Source organism: Stegastes partitus, unplaced genomic scaffold, assembly GCF_000690725.1.
Source record: "Stegastes partitus isolate 25-593 unplaced genomic scaffold, Stegastes_partitus-1.0.2 Scaffold2025, whole genome shotgun sequence".
NCBI classification, from domain to species: domain Eukaryota; kingdom Metazoa; phylum Chordata; class Actinopteri; family Pomacentridae; genus Stegastes; species Stegastes partitus.
Window position 1 is genome coordinate 77,046 of NW_007579756.1, and position 19,828 is coordinate 96,873.

General features: G+C 43.5%; 1 protein-coding gene across 1 annotated transcript; it reads right to left on the bottom strand.

Moving 5' to 3' along the window:
- Positions 1–13,960: 13,960 nt before the first annotated feature.
- On the bottom strand, positions 13,961–19,187 carry LOC103373605 (protein ELFN1-like). The gene is made up of 4 exons (XM_008303526.1): positions 18,898–19,187; positions 18,652–18,805; positions 16,946–17,112; positions 13,961–16,052 (listed from the first exon to the last, which is right to left on the bottom strand). The coding sequence occupies exons 1-4, from the start codon at positions 19,185–19,187 to the stop codon at positions 13,961–13,963; spliced, it is 2,703 nt and encodes a 900-aa protein (XP_008301748.1).
- Positions 19,188–19,828: the final 641 nt, after the last annotated feature.

The following is a 19,828-nucleotide window of genomic DNA, read 5'->3' on the forward strand; positions in this document are numbered from 1 at the left end:
TTCATGTGGAAATGAGTTGTTCAACTGACAAGTGATTCTTGAATTCATAATTGTCTTGTTTGAAGTATTAAAATAATAATAATAATTTAAGTAGGTTCGCCAAGTGAAAATCTGTTTCTTTCTGATCTCTTTAATCTTCTCCCGACTCCTCAGATTTGTCACGGTTACCACTGGATTAGCTCGTTTACTGACTACACCTTAAGTTTGCTTTAACTTTTGCTTCCAGTTTTCCAAAGAAAGATTCAAGATTGATTTTCCAGATATCTTTTGTGTGCCATCCTTTTTTTTGTTTTCTATATGCAACACTGTGGACAAACATTAAAGCTGACATTAGTATTGGTAGTAGTGTGTTTATTCTGTTATCATCTAGTCGTGCAGCTTTAAGGAAACACTTCTGAAAACTCCTTGGCAGTGACTTATGACATTTAGGATTTATTAATGCTGTAGAAAGCTAGAAATTGACAAGCAGCATCATGCTGTCTAAAAATCACACACAAAAAAACAAGAAGCGTACGAGCTGCTGTTGTGGCTCTGAAATGTTGACGTGCTGAGAACAAAAGATTGTGTTTCCTTGCCAATGACAGTCACATAACGTTGACAAAACACAAAAGTCAGGAAGTGCTGGCTGTGATGGATTACCAAACTCAACCACATTTCTTTTTTTCTTTTTTTAAAGCTTGATTTTCATGCTTTTGTTTGGCATGAATTGATATCAGAGGCTCTGTGGAAGGAGGGAAATCAATCGAAAAATTGCTTTCAATGCACTCAGCAGAACGCCATCTGATCAGCGTGAACGGTAAAATGTTAAAGCTGCTGCGTGCACACTGTGCTGTTTGCTCTTACCTTTCTTTTTTAGAGTTTTTCTTTTGTTTTTCTCCTGTTTATTTACAAGCGAAATGCAGAACTTCTGTCTCACTCGTCTGGCAGTGGGAGTAATTAAAACACTATTGATGTGTGGTTTGGGGGTATGCCGTCAAAGGCTTTATTAGACAGTGTTCCTCTGAAAGTGCACCAGAAACTTTGATTCCTAGGTTTTTCTACCATAGTCATCTCTACACTCCTAGTTGCTGTAGCGTCTCCATCGTAAACCAGTCACTGCCTGGTGACATAACCGAGAGATTTACCTGGCGCTGATGGATTTAACCAGCAATCTGTGAACTCATTTGGCAAACGATGATTGTGGCAGCAACAGCCAAACGAGGTCCTCTCTCAGTGGAAGAACCACGTCTGAGTGGGAGCTCCTCTTCTTACTCACTAAACTCCAGTGCCATGGAGGAATCAAGTAGTTGACATTTTCCTGCTGCAGCCTTCTTTTTTTTCAGCTTTCTTCCACGTCCGATCACTCCCGACCCGTTTTTTTATTGACGTTTTGACCTTAGCGAGCTTTGACCAATCCGAGAACATGAAGTACATCATCAGCGTTCGTAAAGAGATGGAGAGAAAACCAGCCTCACCGACCGACTGATCGAGAACCTGCCCGACTGCTTAGTGGTTGAGAGCAGCATGACTTCTTCATGTCATTACTGCTCTGGACAAGGACGCCATGATGAGTATGATCTACGCATGACTGGAGAACCTGTTTGAGAAGGTCAATGGCGTTAACAACACCCTGGATACCGAGATCGTCCCGAAGTCCGACCACAAGGAGGAGGAGGAGACTCACATCCTTATTGTTGAGGGCTTCCTGCTTTACACCCACAGAGCTTTGATGCTGAACCAGCGTTACTTTATATCCATCCCATATGAAGAATGCATCAGCTTCAGTATTTTTTCTGCCATTAAAAGCATATGTTTAAAGTTATTTGCAAAATCTGGCCTTATTTGAATTTTTTTCTACCCACCTCTGCCACCCTCAGGCACAAATGTTAGCCAAGATTAATAGCACAATAATGCATTCACAATTGATGCCAGACCGAGAAAACAAAACTGGATGGAGCTTTAATCGGGCAAACGTTCTACCTCTGCTGATGAACCTCCACAGAGCAGCTTCACGAACAGAGTTCTCTCCGTTCATTAATACATTTTTGGAGCCGCTGCAGCGCTTAACTTCTGGCAAGTGTAATTCTCAACAGCCGCTGCCTCTAATCCTCAGTCCCATGTAGTATATAGTGTATGGCTGTTCACAGGGCCAGTGGAAATGTGCAGGCGAGGCAGGTCTCCAGGCAGACTCCAGTGTGGCTGCCAGAGCAGGAGAGTGACAGTTTGGCTAATTAGAGCACTTTTAATTTCCACTGCCTTGATCTCTCGTCTTAGCCTCCTTCAATCTGGGAGCGTGTGCGCATGCTGGTGTGTGTTTATGTATTTTGAGCTAATTCAGTGTCACCTTGTGGGGTAATTTAGAAAGGTGAGATAGTTTGAAGAAGGCTAAACGACTAAATATCTGTCACTTGGCCCGCCTTAAACTCTGTCCTTTACTTCTCTGTCTCTGCTAATTCAGTCGGCTTGTTTAGCCAAAGTCGTTTTCTTCATGGCTTACGCTCCGTCACTTGTTTTTCTGCATCTGGCCCCAGACGTCCTCCACATATACGCACTCCTCGGAGCAGCTAGAGTTGTGGGGTCAACATTTGAAAGCGAATGCATGTTTTTAAAGCAATTTAGACTGGAGATGTTACTGCTGAGATTTAATCTCCTGGATGATTGGCCTCATGAGATATTTAAACAGCAGCTGGTTGGATGCGTTCTTCCAGTCAAAGAGAAGACAACCAATGCAACCGCTGACCTAATATCTCATAAGTCGTGTTGTTCGCCTCTCAGCCAGCCTCGACCTTTCCACAATGTTCTCTCACTTAGACTGTACATTATTAATGCTGCCTGGCCTGTGTGTGTGTGTGTGGCTGTGTGTGTGTATTGCAGTAAGAAGTAGGGCCCTCCCTTTAGCGAGTTGATTTTAATATGTATTAATACAGTGGTGAGAATGTTTCTCATTATTACTCTTATCATCATGCTCTATCAAGCCTCCTCCTTCTACAGGCTGGCCCACATTAGGGCGCGATCTCTGAGAGAGACAGCGAGTCTAATTCCCATTTTTAAAAGAAGGTTATTTCACAAAGACGACCCCCGGGGCTCCGAGAGAAATCAAAACTCTGAAAATGAGCAAAGAACTTGGTTTTTCTGTCCTCTTTTATCTTCCTTAGCCCCTTATTCGTAATTCCGTTTCCTTCTCCTTTCTGTTTTTTTTCCTCTTCCTTTCTTTCCGTCTTCATATCTCCGCCACCCTCCATCCCTGCCGGAGGCGTCACTGTAAATGCCATGTGGAGAATGAAGGAGGAGGGTTATTGTTTGTGCCTGGGGAGGCCTCTTTTTGTTACTCGGGCGGGCGTCAGCGTGGACAGCCATAGTGTTGGGACAGGCAGCACACATAAAAAGACAGATATTTTGGTCACCGCCGCACCAGCTGTGACAGGCCTGACAACTACTTGTGTTCCAAACTCTGACGCTGCCGGGGCAGGCTGGAGGCTCCTTCTCTGCTCTGCGTCAGACTGCTTTGATAAGACCACGTCTAGAAAGGGCAGCTCTCAACCACAGCGCTTCAAAACTAGCCTTAATGTAGGTTCCCTTCCACTGTGAGCAGCAGTAATACCAGGAGTTGTTTGACTGCCCTTTTCAATGCCCCACTGGGTACAGGACCAAAATCATTCATTGTGCTGCCTCGGAGTGCTCTTTAATAAGCCGCCCCGCGTCCACGACTGCATTATGTGCATTTCTGTAAATACCACATGTAACTTTAAAAGTTCAACAAAAGATTCAAATCTGGAAAAAAAAGTTTTAAATTAAAATATTTTAATGTGTATCTCAGCCTACCAGCATCTGTTATTGTTCCAGTTTGCACAAAATAACACGCAACTGCAAAGTACTTCTGTCTGTGTGGGTTTGAGAGTGAGCGAGAGATCTGAGATGTCACAGAGGGAGGAAAATGAGGTTGGGGAGACAGATGATGTAACCATGGAGACATACTACACTCACCTGCCCTGGGTTAAAATCACACAGGACAGATAGGAGATGGAAGGATAATGAAACGACGCCGTTAGGACGAGTTCCCTTCACGCCGTCTTCATGAAAGCCGCCCATCGTCAGGCCTCTAAGTTAGTCGTACCGCAGCAGTTAAAAGATAAGGAGTAATGAACCTCGCTGGGTGAGGTTGCAGCTTTCAGTCAGTCAGTTCAAGCTGGAACAGCTTTGTGCTCCAGAACATGAATCACACCGGTATGACTCGAAAGGAGTGATTTCACCAGGGCCAGGGTGATTGTGCTGTAGTACTTGACTGTGCTGCCAGATGAAGGTGAGTACACAAAATCTCTGCGCCAAGAACAAAACTGAAGGTGCTCAAGTCAAACTCTTGTTTTAGATGAGTAAAAGGCTTACATGCTCCTTTAGCAGCTACATTAGATCACTACCACTCTCGTGTGTGTGTTTCAGGCAACCTGTTGAGTCTCTGGCCAACAGTAGCGAAGCAGCAACAGAGCTATCTGTTCATGAGGGGCCCTCGTTTTGTTTTGCACTATGCAGGAGGGAGTACATGCATGCAGGCAGTGAGATACACATTCCTGCTTTTGGTTACATGTGGCTGATTGAAAGTTGGTGGTGTGACGCTGCAATCACAGAAGGAAAAGCCTGGCAGAAAATAAAACATGGATATATTTAAATGAAGGAAACAACATTCTTTAGTTGTGTTAGAGAATACATGTGATGCATTTACAGGACTATTTAAAAAAAAATAAATAAAAAAACAGAAGTATAGAGTAATCTTGATTAGTTGACGATTATCCACAGCACTGTGTAGGACGGTCTGGCTGCACCTCATCGTCATTCTGCTGTAAGGAAAACCATGTTCTGGCTTGTTTTTCTTTATCTAAACCAATCCCACTTGTCTTTGAATGTGCGAAGCCGAGGATGCAGTGCTCCTGTAAAGTATTGTCAGAGGGAGCTGTTTTGGTGGAACATTTGCATGCACAAAAGCATGCATTGCCATTAAATGGTTAATTCACCGAGAACCGAGCAGCCCTGTCTTATTGCTCTTGCCATTTTCAGCTCGCATGTTGTTGCTTGAAGACAGTTGTTATTTGTTCCCATAGCTGAGGGCATTTTGAAAACACACATCTAGAAGAAGGGGTGAAGAAAGCCATGTGACACGTGCAGTGGATGTGAAAGAGTTATATCTGGAGTCTACATCTGATGAGTCAGGCTAGGGAACTTGGGTTGAGCTGTGATTAGTTTAGCTTAGCATAACTCTAGATTATTTGTTTCCTTTTCCTTGAAACAGGAAAGTTCTGTCAAAAAAAAATCTACCACCACCTGTACAGTAGTGCTGCTGCTAAACACTAGTTTTCCATGAATTAATCTTTAACTATTTTCTCAATTACTTGATTAGTCTAAAAAAAATAATTTTCATCGAAAAGAAAATCTGGTCCCTTTATTTGAGTTCACTTTGATTTTTGAGTTTAGAGCTTTCTCGGTGTGTTTAGCAGTAGGACGGCAGCTATCAGTTACTTTAATAACTGAGTAGTCTATCGATTATTCTGGTGATTAATCGAGTAATCGGATCAACTACTTTAGCTGAATTTAATAGGAATACATTATTTTCTCTGCGGGTTATTTTGCTCTCAATGCTGCTCACCGTTTTCATCTCTGTCTGTCTCCGTCTCCATTTTGCATTCCACACTTACAACGCGCTTTACAGCATCAAATGCAAAAATGAGCCAACAGAAATAACCGTCCAGGTGCAGCACAGGTGGACATCCGCAGTGTATCCTACATATATGTTAGAGTGTACAGTGGATTAAACAAAGCCTCGAGGCATGTTAGTATTTGAATAACTCAGGGAATCATTTCAGCCCTATTCAGCTGGTACGAGGACAAAAGATAATAAAATGCACTCCCTACTAATGAAGAGACTATTTAACGGTAGTTTTATATTTTCTGGCAGTGAATGTGTGTTTTCTCTTCTGTTGTTAATGCTGCTGTAGTGCACCATCCGAACGCTTCACTGTTAAAACACCTTTTTGTGTCATAAGAAGTTGAACTTTCTCCTCTACTGTCAAAGTCTTGGATTTTTGGAAACTTTCCCATTGAACCGTGACTCTGCTCCAGCTGCTACCTTCTAAAATGAGTGCAGCTGACCAACGACAAAAAACTTGTTTTAAACATCAGCATCATCCATTATGGTGACTAATCGCAGCAGTCCTACTGCACAGCCTACTAATGGGCACATTTTGATTCTGTCATATCTAAATTCTAAAATTGCGGTTTGTGGTTTGTTACATGGTGTCACTATTTCTTGGTGAACAACAGTTCAGCACGGGGTTTTCTTGAAGTCTCCACTGGCTGCTCGACAAACTCACCGCGACCACCAGACCGGCTGTTTCCACGTCTTTCAGTCTTTATGTTAAACTAAACTCATGGGATCCCTGCTACTCAGAAACATGACAGTGGCAGTTTCTCCTCTGAGTTTTACCCCCGTGTCACTTTGTTGTGTTCTCGCATCAGTTCTTACCTGCCATATTAAACGCCCACACGTTTACACATCACATCCCACTTTGTAAGCAGGTTTCGTGTTCCTGATGTCCCGAGGCGTTGTCTCTTGAGTGATGTCCTTGGAGTTGACACAGATCCTTCCTGCAAAGTACTCCTCGTGACCTGCTCATTCATCTTTTTGTGTGAAATCAGTGACTTGTCAGCTCTGTCGTATTTCTACTGACCGACCACTGTATGTGACATAAGCACTGCAAGAACTCGGGGCAGGCGGCAGATGGTGTGAACATTTACAGGAACTTTGCCATAATCAGCCTTTTTGTGTTGGATCCAACAGCTTTGATTGTGACTCTGTTACTCAGAGTGTGCCAAAAAAAAAACCTTTACTCCAGTTCTATGAGCACGTAGGAAATAGAAAAATAAAGGGTTTGCTATGGCAGCCTATAGGACGCGTTTGATGTTGTTGATGGTAATGTTTGAGATGAGAGGACTGCTTCTTGATGAAAACATCAAGAGGACAGAAGAACTGATGCTTGTTGTCCTCTCCGAGTGTAACCAATCAGCGTCAAATCCCATCCAGCAGTTTGTTTAGGGTCACTCAGAGGTACCTACGCTGGATTAGGTTCTTACCTGGAAACAGCCCTGAAAGAGGATCTACAGGGGCAGTTCCTGTAGCGTACAAGGTCACAGCTTCCTTATAAAACAGCCAGTGGTTGGTTGGTGTTTTTATGAGACTGAGGCAGGATTCTTGTACCACTTTTGTAAACACAGGCGGTATTCTCACATAACTTTTCCTTTGTGTTGGTGATTTCTCTGAGAACAATTCACTTACATGCTTCATGCACAGCAAAGCTTCTCATTAAAAGCGTTTGAATGAAACTGGATGATCTAACGGCGTATGTCGAAAATGGCTGTGTGTGTGTGTGTGTGTGTGTGTGTGTGTGTGTGTGTGTTAAGACATACAGGTAGCCTAGATTTTAGATTGCACTGATGCTGCTGACAGTTCAACCTCCAACCACGTCAAACCTTTTGTTTGGCACAAAACATTCTGAAATTACCGGAGAAGTAGGTTACATCAGCAACGCCGTATCGACAAAGACCGTGCAGTTTAACGCACAAAGAAAGAGAACGTCTCTCTATCTGTCAAAGCTGTTTTTTTTAAAAATGGTTTTTAGCTTCTTCTTTTTTTCTTTTTTTTTGGCGTATTTAATGATAAAATTCAAAATATGTTTTGACACACACTGTGCAGAGACACTCACTGTCAAGACAGACTTCATTAAAGAAGTCCACTTGCTCCATTCAGCTGCTCCTGTCAAATTATAATTCAGTAAAGTGAGCATCTGAATTCATTTCACCAAGGACACACTGAAAATAAAGTCTTTAGCTCCATGTTGTCAATCAAACATGACACTGATTCTTTTGTTTCCTTTCTTGAAGTCTTTTTGATTTTTGACCAAGGGTGCCTGGGCTTTGTGTGATTATTCCAAGTTTTCATGAAACAAGTTTTGACCAAGACACTAAAATAAATTTAGCCAAACAGCTATTTTTTTAAATGGGTTTTTATTTATCGTTATTTTCTATACTTGACTGATTGATCGCTAATTTAAGTGACTGTGACGTCTTCATGTTGCTGTGTTGTTCGTCCAGAGTCGACCACAGGCTGCGTCAGATGTCAGGACGCTGTTTAAGTGCTCACTTTGAGAAACATGTGTTTCAGTCTGTGTGATCCTCAATCTTCCTGTAGTGTGTCACTTTCCATAATTACTTTTCTCTAGCACCATCTAACCATACAGATAATTTAAGTTTAATATATCCGGGCCTTAGGGCGGCGCCGTAGTGCAGCAGCAAGAAAGCTGCCTACGTGGGTTTTCTCCGGCTTCCTCCTACGGTTCAACGACATGCATGATAGGTCAGCTGGTGATTCTAAATTGGTCATAGGTGTGAGTGTGAGCGTGCGTGGTTGACTGATTTTTCATAATAGACCAGGGGGGGCCTGTCCAGGGTGTATCCTCCCTCATGTCACTTGGGATTGGCTCCAGACCCCCACAAGCACACTGTAGCAAATGGATGGATGGATGGATGGATGTATGGATGGATGAATGGATGGATGGACGGATGGACAGATGGATGGACGGATGGACGGATGGATGGATGGATGGATGGATGGATGTCTAGGTCTGTATATCTGCCAACACAATGTAAGCAACTGTAGTTTTGCTTTTATTTTCATTGACCTTCCCCTGATAAAATGGTTGCAGCTGAATATTGTAAATAAGTTATTTCTTGACAGACCTGGATATTAGTCATGCTCTCTCTCTTTGGATACCATTCTCTGTCCTTTGATTGGTCCATCATTTTGATCTATTTTGAAACGTCTTCAGCTATTGGATGAACTATGATTACAGTTTGTACAGACATTCAGGGTCCCTGGAGGTCTTGTGATTCTAATGATCACATGAGGTCTGGCTTTTCTCACCTGCTTTGGTTCATGACAACTTACCTGCAAAACACACAACATTCCCATCAGTCTCAGGTGCTTTTTGTGTTTAGTATTAGTCACTGGTTGCGTATTGACATACTCAACTTGAGGCCAGTTCATGTTTTCTGCCTCCATATGTCTGCAAGGATGATGTAAATTTTGTCATGCACCCAAGTCGAGGTCCGTAGAGATCCCTCTGCCGACAGTCATCTGCACGCCAGGTTTTGTTCTTACCAGACTGGAAGCACTGCAAGCGCACTGACTGCACATATGCCAGGAGAACAAATCGTGCTTGAAACAAATGCTTGTTATGAGAAGAGGCAGCGCGAGGAGATTTGTCGTCGTCCACATCTTTATAATTCAGGAGCTGTAATTGAAGCAGTCGCTGCCGGACTTCAGTTTCCTTGATTTAAACATACTTTCTACTGAAAGTGCTTTTTAGTTCTAAATTCTCCAGAAATCTTGTGTTGTTTGTCCCCAGTGCTCAGCACACCTCAGGAAGGATCGCAGTGCTACAGCTCAGTCAACATGAAGCTGCTATGTCCTGTAAAAGGTGCAAAGTTACAACATCTACATAACCCCTGTGTGTTCTCCTGTGTTTGATGTGGGAGGCACTGTGACTGTCTGACACATACCTGTTATTAATAGAACCGCGTGCACATCCGCTGTCCACTGTCAAAGCCTGCTCCGTTCATGTGGAAACCCTGAATTGGCCTTAAGATAGTGAACATGGTAAAAATTACACCTGCTGAATATGATTATGTTAGCAGTGTCAGTGTGAGCATGCTGACAGTCGTGTTTAGCTCAAAGCACTGCTTTGTGCCTAAATGCAGCCTCTCAGAGACGTTGCTATAGCTGTAGGCTCTTCACCTTGTTGAAAGGTAATTTTTGAAGACTAGGAGCACCACAGACATAATACCACCTACTTCCATTATGTAAGGGTGGCAGCAGAAGCCTGACAGACAAATATCTGACATCCTGGCCAAAAAAAAAACTAAAACTGTCAGCATGGCAAGATGATGCCACTTGATGTTGAGTGAAAACATTTCATGTCTGTCAATTAGACAGGTTTCTGGTTAAAACTCTGACTGGACCTGTGCATTGATCAGTCATCTGTTGGTCTGGAAGCAGTGTCCCTATGACTACGTACAATCCAAAGACTTCACCATCAGCAGATTTCACTGTAACTATACTAGAAACCATTTGACAGTGTGTTCCTCGACCGTCCAGACGTTTTACAAATATAGATGTAACTGTAAAAATGTTCAACACAAAATGTAGCTTCCTTCTATAATACTGGGATGGGAAGTAGAACTCTGACACCTCTGACAAATAACACCAAAACCATCTAATGGTACTAAAAGCACAGAGAGTGAGAAAATGTTTTTTTTTTTTTTTTTGTGAGGATTCAGGTGAAGGTAACCGTAAAACATGTGTGAAATGAAAAGTCCTGGAATACTTCTGGCACTTCTGGCATACATGTGGTTTCTCCAGGAAAGGAGACAGTGAAAGGAAGGCTATTTTATTGTGCTCATTTTAATTTTTTGACAAGAAAATAAAGAAAGAAAGCCTCTGAGAGATCCTATGGTAGAGCGTTCTCCCTTCCTCACTCTCTCTTTCTCCTGAGTCATTCACTAGAAGAATATAACACAAGTTTCCACTGAGGATTCCCTTGCAGCATGCTCCATTGTCATTTCTGTCTGTTGTCAGTCGGACCTCAGTTTATTTCCACTTTCTAGGCATTGCTGTTTCGAAAACACAGTTTCTTTTCATCACGGTTCAAAGAATAGCAGCGCTGATTAGGGTCACTGTCGACTGGTCGCCTCGACCATCAGCTTGTTGTTGTTGTTGTCTCATTGTGGATGAGCTCTGCTACTCTCTGACACATGATAAATTCAGGCCGTTACCTTTCATAAACAGAACGAAAAACCAAAAACAGTAATTTAATACATCGCTACATTGATATTACTGTTACTCAAAGAATGCTCAAGTGAGGCTTAAGAATCAAGCAATTATAAAATTGCAATCAGGAAAGTATAAGTTAAGAAATCTGGATTTTTTTTTTTTTTTTTCCATTTTCAAAGCATTGCTAAAGTTAAAAATATGAAAGAAAATCGAATGTTTTAAGGCTGTTGTTTAGTTAAAGCCACAATCTGGGACGTGTAATGTAGAAACAACCACGGCTCATCAGCTTCCTTTTGGATCAGAGTCGGATTGTTTGCCGCAGCGGCTGAAGAACCCCGTCAGAGCTGCTGCGTTATCAGGAGGGAAAAAATACGGCCTTTTTAACCACACAAATGAATGTGCTTTTTTCAGTGCTACAAACAGCTGTGGTGATTTTACCAACCCATGATTATGGCTTTAACCGGGCTTAATGACTTGAGCATTCTGAACTCATTATAGCAGAGAAAAAAGATTTTATACAGTGTTTCCATCCACCAATAAACGTTTCATTGTTCACCAGCTCTGTTGTTTCTGCTGTGTTGTTTTCATTGTTGTTTCAAGGTTGGAATCAATTCTGTTTCAAATCAGAAAGCCAAGTAGGTGCAATTCACTCAGTATACACATTTGTAATTACAAATCGTAGTCGATACTGTGAATACCACAAGCATGTTAAATTCAAAAAAATCCACTGAAGTGAAATTTTCTTGACTCCATCCCTGGTTTACAGTTTTAAATGACTTGTTGTCGCACAGTTCTGTGTAGAATAATCTACGGTATAATATCACATTTTTCTCCTCTGTTCCGCCTCCAGTATATAAATCCTGCAGATATTTCAGATATACACAAAGTCTCTTTTCACCACATAAGTGATACTAATCACATTTTACCATAACACTTTTCATATAAAAACTCCATTGCTATGACTTCAATAGACGTCTTGAGTGACAGTTTTGGGTTTCCGTGACAAACTGGTCGTCTGTGAGCGTTAATTTGGGCAATTTTATAGAAAGCCAATGATTTCTTCTTCTTCTTTTTTTTTTTTTCTAAATCTCTGAAACACAAGTGGCCGTCCGAAGGAAGCTATCTGTCAGAAAAAAGGACAGACGACTGTTTGAATTCAGCTGAATCCAGCTGCTAAACAGTACTAACTTCTCAAAGAATACATTCATCTGTGTGTTGTTGTAGTTGTGTGTGCATGAGTACACTTGAGAGTGTGTGTGTGTGTATGCAGGTACTAGAGTCTTGTCTGTAAGGGTGATGGTGGGTCAGTAGTTGGGTCCTGGTCGGGGGCTGTAAGGGTCAATTTACTACCACAGTACTTTGGTCTTAGAAATGATTGGAGGATAGAAGGGGAGCAGTGAGCCAATGGTGGTGGATCGTTTTGTGCAAATTGTTGTTCTGTTTGGCAAACTGAACTGTATTAATGCAAAGGAGAAGAGGTCTGTAAATAGTAGTATTTAAAAGCATTTCAAATACTTCTTTGTGATTTATCAAGTTGGCACAATGGCACCACAGTGGAACCAGAGGAATCCAAAAAGAAAGGAAAAAATAAAAGTAGAAACCTGGGAGATGGGAGGAGGAGGAGGAGGAGGAGGAGGGAAAAAATGAATTGTTGATAAAACACAGTGGAGCTACAGTGTATCGGGAAGGAAGCTGAGAGTTTTAGGTCTTTTTCCTAAGAGTCGTTTTTTGATTTTGAACAGTGCAGATATGCTTCCCCTATGGGAATTAAAGACATTCATTTGAAGATTAGAATTTTTAGTTCGATTTCAAAATCAAAAACGTACCATTGTAAGTGAGCAGGTAGGTAACTAACTTGGGAGTCTGGTTTCTGAAAAGTCTGAAAGATTTCAAAACCGTGTTGTACAAACAAAACAGTCACCTCTGTTGCAAATATAGAACTTCTCTCTCTCGTCTGTACAGCGTTCCCTCTTTAGGAGGATGAGGAGCAGGTGTCGCAGGGGTTCACCAAGAGAAAAGGCGGGCTTGTTTTTGGCTCAGCAGAGAGCACATTCCTCTTGGTAGAAAAGGAGAACTCAAATGTCTCGTCCATCGTACTGTTTGTCTCTGTTGGTGTGCACTTCTCGGCTGAGAGGTTCGAAACAGTCAAAAACACAGTCACACGACAGAGCCATGCCATATTCAAATAATAGATTATTAATGATGAGGATCATAGGAATAATAAGAAGACCAGTAATGATAATAAGAATAATGAATAGTAATAACAACATATCATACTAGGTTTTTTAAATTCTGTATATAAAAACAGTGGTGAGGAGAAGTTGGTACACAGTAGGGCTCTACTATCCCCTTGGTTGATTTGGCACATTAAACTCACTCTCTGGTGAGAGCTACCTACTCATTCTCAGCACAATTAAATATTACTGTTGCCTGGCGACCCATCCAGAATTTATCGTTTTGATGTTTTCAATCTCCCGAATCGTGGCAAATTTTTCAAAACGTCTGCTCTAGTGGCTGTATCGCAGGGCGCGATGCTAAAAAAACAACCTCCTCAGCAAAGCAAAGTCTTGATCAATTCACCGCCGTAATAGTTCTCATTACTCTGTTTGGTGAAGTTAATCTGCCGTGGCCAGGTTTGATGAATGTCAGTCTCGGGGTAGATTAAAAGCATCGCTGGGCTGTTCAGGATGGGTTGCCCAGCAACATTTAAGGTTTCTATTTTTAATGTTGAATCTTTTTTCTCCATTCAAAACTTAGTACAAATAGCTACATAAGTCTGAGCTATAATTTCCATTACATTACAAAAATTAACTCAGTCTCTATAAGTTATGGATTTTTGTTGTTCAATATAATATATTAGTTTGGTCCTCCTCCATGTTTTCAGAAGAAAAGGCTTAGTTTGTGTAAAGTATGAGCCAGTGTGTGTGTGTGTGTGTCTGTGTGTGGGTGTGTGTTTACATGTATGTGCACTTTGATTCAGTAGATCCTGTAAGTTATGTGTGTTTGTGTGTATTTACAGGTCTTTAATGAATAGGTCTGTATCAATATGTAATGGATGCAGTGTTGGTATTTTTCCATCTTCAGTGTTTGGGGTCTCCACATGTGCGATCAGGCCTTCTGCTGGGCGGACACACCCTTCCAGTAGTCCAGTATGTCGTGCAGATCTTCATCCTTGGCAAACTGAACCTTTCGCCTCAGTGCGTGTCCAGCTGCCACGTATCCTTCATCCTCCATGGACGCCTGCCGGTGCCTCTTCCGGTGCAGTTTGAACCTCTCCCACAACCCCAGGGTTGGGGTGCAGAGGAGGCCTTCCTCCTCCTCGTCTTCCTCGGGGCTGGAGCAGTAGCTGAGGTTGTGGTACTGGGGAGAGAGTGGGTAGTGCGGTGAAAGCTGGGAGTAGGCTAACTCCCGCTGCTTGGCCTGCCTGCTCAGAGTGAGGGGGTCTAACACAGAGGGCTTTCGGCCCCCTGGGTGGTGGTGGAGCTCCTGCAGGATCTGGGGGTGGTGCTGCAGCTCCTGCAGGTGCTGCTGGGAGCCGGGATAGGAGTGGCGGTGCTCGTTGTACTGGCGGATTCTCTGGGCTTCAGCTCGTAAGATAGCCGCTGCTGGGGTGACGGTGCGGATGGGCTCTCCTCCCCCACCTGCCCTTTCTCCCCTCTCTCCGGGTGAGGTTCTCTCGATATAGCGGGTCTCTGATGAGTGGTAGCCTCCTTCTGAGCGGAAGGAGCGAGGGCTCCGGGCAGAGCCGGGAGAGGAGGAGGTGCTGGGCCTTTTAGAGGTTGGAGGAGCCTCCATGCTGTGGTGTCGCTGCAGTGAATGATGGTAGCTTCTTCCCCTCTCTTCCCGTCCTCCTCTCCCTCCTTTATACACCGGGGAGAGGAACTCACCTCCTCTTTCTCCTCTCTCTCCTTGCTCAGACAGAAGCACCAGCTGTGGCTCTGCAGTTGAAACAGCTCCTCCACCTGCAGAAGAAGGAGATTTGATCCCCTGCTGAAAGGAGGTAGACTCAGATTTGAGAGCATCTATACAGTTGTTGATGATCTGGTTAACTTTATCAACTTCTTTAGCGATGGTGGAAATCTCTGCTACCGAGCCCTGCGGATTTGCTTGTGGCGACATCTCTCTTTCTCTCTCTCTCTCTCGTTCCCTTTCTCTTTCAATGCCCGAGCCTCTGACCTCCATGTAGTTAAGTTTAGCAGGCTTGTGCGCCGGTGTTTCTATCACCTCCTGAAGCTTGTATGGATCTATCTCGCCACCCTGAGGCAGGTAGGGCATTCTGGACAGGCTGTCCCCACCGGCAAGCTTCTGAGAAACAGATCCTCCACTCCCTCCCTCTATATCTCCTTCGCCACCGTACTTGAGCTCTATCAGAGTCCTCTGGATCCTGCTCATCTTCCTCTCCTTCTCCTCCATGATCCTCTTCCTCCTCAGGCAGTGGACAACTAGGCCAAGGAAGAGCAGCATGCCAAACAGACAGCCCAGAATAGTCATAATGTAGTGGGTGGCTGACGACTGATTGGCTATCCTCTCAGCCTCGGCTCGGCGGCCAGTGGAGATGGTCAGACAGGTGTGGTTGAAGCGCAGGGAGTTTCGTATAGAAGCCACACAGTATGTATAGTCAGTGTTGGGTTTTAAGTTCTTTAGCTCAATATCTTCTCTCTGGTTTTTCAGATTCTGGATATCTGTGAAGAAGCTGTTGTTATAAAGCATCAGAATGTACATTTTCCTGTACGGATGAGGAATCTGAACCGTGATCACAGCGCTCGAATGTAGCACCTGTTTTATCGTCATGATCGGCTTGGCATCGGGGAAAATGGGACTCAGGCTGATCACCTCGTCAGGAGGGGTCCCGGAAGCACAGTCGTCCAGTCCGCAGGGGGAGGCAAAGTCCGGGGACTGGGTGGTGGAGTCGAGGACGTCGAAGTGTGTCACGCTACTGCCGTCGTCAGTGCACACAAGACTGAGCACGTGCAGAGCGTTGCGCTGGGTAGGCATGCGGGGGTTCTGGCTCAGGAGGTTGTAGCCAGAGAATCCTTGAGGGGAGTCGCACACCATCCGCTCACTGGTCCTGTTGGGGAAGGCTGAGAGCCAGCGCAGGAAACCCAGCAGCTCACAGGAGCAGTTGAAAGGGTTGGTGTACAGTTCACAGGTGGTCAGCTTGGAGAGTCCGGAGAACAAACTGCCGTCCAACACCTGGATCCTGGAAACAGACGCAGAGAAAATGTAAGATTTTTAAACTGAAAATTTCACTTCAGAGCACTCTATCTTCTATCATTAAATGCACTTGTTCCTCACTCTTCTTAAAGTTCAGTTTTCCGTCATAAAAATCTCCCACAATGCCTTTCAAGGAGCCCCAAAGAACAGTTAAACTTGTTTCATTTGTTGCTTTATGTTTTGGCCAAGAGATCAATACCAATTACGCTACCAATAGTAAGAACAAGACAGTTATTTCCACTGAGAAAGAAGGAGGGTGGCTTGTAGCAGTATTGCATTGTGATCTGCTGAGGATGCCGTCAGTGAGAGAATTAATATTGTCTGCAGTTCATTTTTGCCTGTAAATCCGCCCATCAGTGCAAATCGGTGAATTTAGAAAGCAGCCATTGATCTGTGATTTTGGGGTGATGACATCAAGCCTGACCTTTAACACCGTTGTGTTTTGGCCTCATTTATGCAATTTTACCGTATTATCCTCTCCAGCTCCAGGGCAGATGTGCTGAAAATGTTTAATTTTGTTTTCTTCCTCTGCACAGCTACTATTTTACAACAATGAACCACCAAATATGAATCCAGACACAATGCCAGACTGTAAGTAGCCTTTTTTGAGCTTTTGCACTCGCGCTGATTATTATGGATTAATCTCTGAATTGTTTAGTCTTTAAAATGTTGCCTTTATCGGCACATTATAATTTTCAAAAGCCCAAGGTAGCATTTAAGTGCCTGTTATTTTCCAACTAACAGTTCACAAACCCAAATGTATTTGTTGTCTTCTGTGATAATAATAAAAAAAAAAAACAGCAAATCCTGACATTTAATGAGATTTTTTAATGACTTTTTTTCCCCCTCGCTCTCTCATCAGTGCCCACACACACAGACCTGTTCATGGAGAGGTCTATATTCTCGATGTTGGGACACTCCCAGAAGGTGTTGGGTGTAACAGTCTCGATGAGGTTGGCTTGCAGGTAGAGGTACTGCAGCTTGCCCAGGCCTCGCAGCATCCCCTCTGTCAGGTTCCTCAACTTGTTAAAGCCCATCTGGAGAACCTGGGGGAGACAAAGACAAGTGGGATTATCCTAATCTCTGAAGAGCCAGTCGGTGCCAGGCATCACTCACTACGAGCTGGAAACATACAGAACAAACAGATGACGGTTCAGCACAGTTCGTGTTTCACATGGTGATCTAAGCCTCTGTGCTGCGCTGAATTTACTCAGATCTTTCTTGTTCACATGTTACCTCCTGGCACAGCTCCAGCAGCTGTGTAAAGCATGCCAGCTCATTATGGCCGCGATCAGCTAAGTTTGGTGAAACACGTTGCCGGAATGTTTCTGGAAGCCATAATAGTGTTGTCTTTCTCCCGTATCTGTGTGTCCATCTGTGCTTGTAATGCTGGAAGAGTATAGATCCTTTAACTGGGTAGGGACACGGCTTAAAAACACTCCCTATTGTTGTTATGTGAAGTCCTTCATTCAAAGTTGCACAAGTATAAACGCGTATATCAGCAAAGCCCAATCAAATATTAAACTAATACTCATTATGCAAAGGAGGCCTTTCAACAGAGTTTAGTATTGATTCCAGATTTCTTTTATTTAACAGAAGAAGTTAAATATTGTCTTAGCATAAGTAGACACTGCGTGCATCAGTCTACAATTGACAAAACGTAGTCAATACATCTTTGTTTAATTACAGAATAAGTAAACAAGGTCATGCATGTTTTCATTCTAACCGCCAGATCATTTTTGATTGTTGGTGCTAAAGTACTGCTGTGGTTTGTTGCCCAGTGTTAAATATAGTGTGCATTATCCAAGTGCATTTTTAGTTTCCCAGTGCCTTAAGAAAAAGTTTTAATGTTGCAGCTGTTTAAATCTGAACACTAACTGCACCAAACAGTCAGAACATTATTGTGAAGTGAATAACGTTGATCATCGTGTTACAATGCAACGTTCTGCTAGAAAACCCTGGGTCCTGGCATTTATGAGGACTTTATTTTGAAATATGCCACCCACTTAAACATTGTTCTGGACCAAGCACATCCACATCAACAACGACGGCCTTCCAGAGAAAAAACCACCGCGCTTCAAAAACTTATCAGGAATAGCTTAAGGACCACGGCAAAGAGCCAAAGGTCTTGACCTGGCCTCTAAATTTCCCAGATTCCATTGGACTGAGCATCAATGGGATGAACAAACCCGGTCCGTGGAGCGCCCACTGCTGCCAACATCCCAGTGCCAGAAACCACAAGACCTCCCCAGAGGTCCTGTGTCTATGATCATGATGGATCAGATTTGTGTTGGAGGCATGAGGGGGGCCTGAACAGTGTTAGACAGGTGGTTTTGATGCTGTGGTGGATCAGCGTATACCTGGTTAATCACTGTGTAATGGATTGTACATTGTTTTATGCTGAACGGGTTTTCAGTATGTAAAACGTTGCATGGACTCTAACCTCGCCCACCATTTTACATTCTGCCCAAGTACCTCTAAGCTGAACCTAAAATAGTACATAGGGTTACTTCCCCTTTGTTGTATACATTTGCATTCATGACTGAGCATTTGTGTGCATGAATGAACCCGATGCCGTCTCTCACCTGCAGGTTGAATTGTGCTGAGAACGCTCCATCTTCCACGTAGCTGATATCGTTCTTGGTGAGGTTCAGATAGGTGAGGTTGCCAAAGCGACTGAGTGAAGAATAATGGACCGACCGTATCTTGTTCTCGTTCAGCCTCAGATCCACAATGGTGCTGTTGAGAGATGTGTGTCAGGTGTGCGGACTGTTTGGCAAAAAGCCACGATGCTGTGGAAAATAGTTCACTTTGGTTGTAAGTGTTCTTACCTGTTTATGTGGGAGGGGATGGCCTCATAGGGAGGCTGGTTCATACTGCAGATAGCCAGCCACACAAAGCCTTTCTCCCCTTCGATAAGCCAACAGTCAGCTGTTACCATTGGCAACCGCATTATTGACAGCAGGGCAAGCCAACAGAGGAAGGAGCTGGCTGTGGACAAGACCGCTGATGAAGAGCCTCCAGTCGTGTTATGTCTCTGCCGTCCCTGTCCTGCGCTCTGGGCCATTTGGGATGTCATCGCAGTATCCATTGGAGAAAACCGACCAGAGACGCTCGCCATCTAACATTTATTCATGCTGGCTTGAGCCATTGGAAAGGCAGTGAGGGTGTGTTTTATATGGTAATATTTTAGTGTGCAGTGACTTGTTTTTCTACAGATTTGTGTTGTTGTGACTGTTTGGGGTATAGTCACAGCATGGCAAATGTTCCTCCTGTCTGTCTTTTTAGCCTCTCTTGTCTTCTTAAAATTGAAATTTGCGTTGAACTGAAGAATTCAGAATTTAGCGAAGTAGAAGTGCAGGATGTATCACTTCATTGGCAGTATGTGTGTCTAGGTAAACTGTATCAAATGTTTAATTAGGGGGTCACATTTGATTTGTTATGTATAAATTGGCAAGTGGAAGTCGCCCCGGTGCCAGGTTGGCTGGTGCTCATGTCTTCTGTGGCCATCTGCATCTCTGATTGGACAAGCACCTCTTTTCTTTCTTCCTCATTGCTTGCTGCTCTGTACTTGGTGTGAGAACTCGTCCCTGGAGGGAAACGCAGAGAGAGAGAGAGAGAGAGAGAGATGGGAGGAGGGCGTTAGGAAGGGATCGCTAATGAAACAGTGGTTTATTTGTGAGATGCAACAAACACAACCCTGTTACCAGCATGATGAGATAGAGGTAGTTATTTCTTCTTATATAACAGTCGACGTACGCA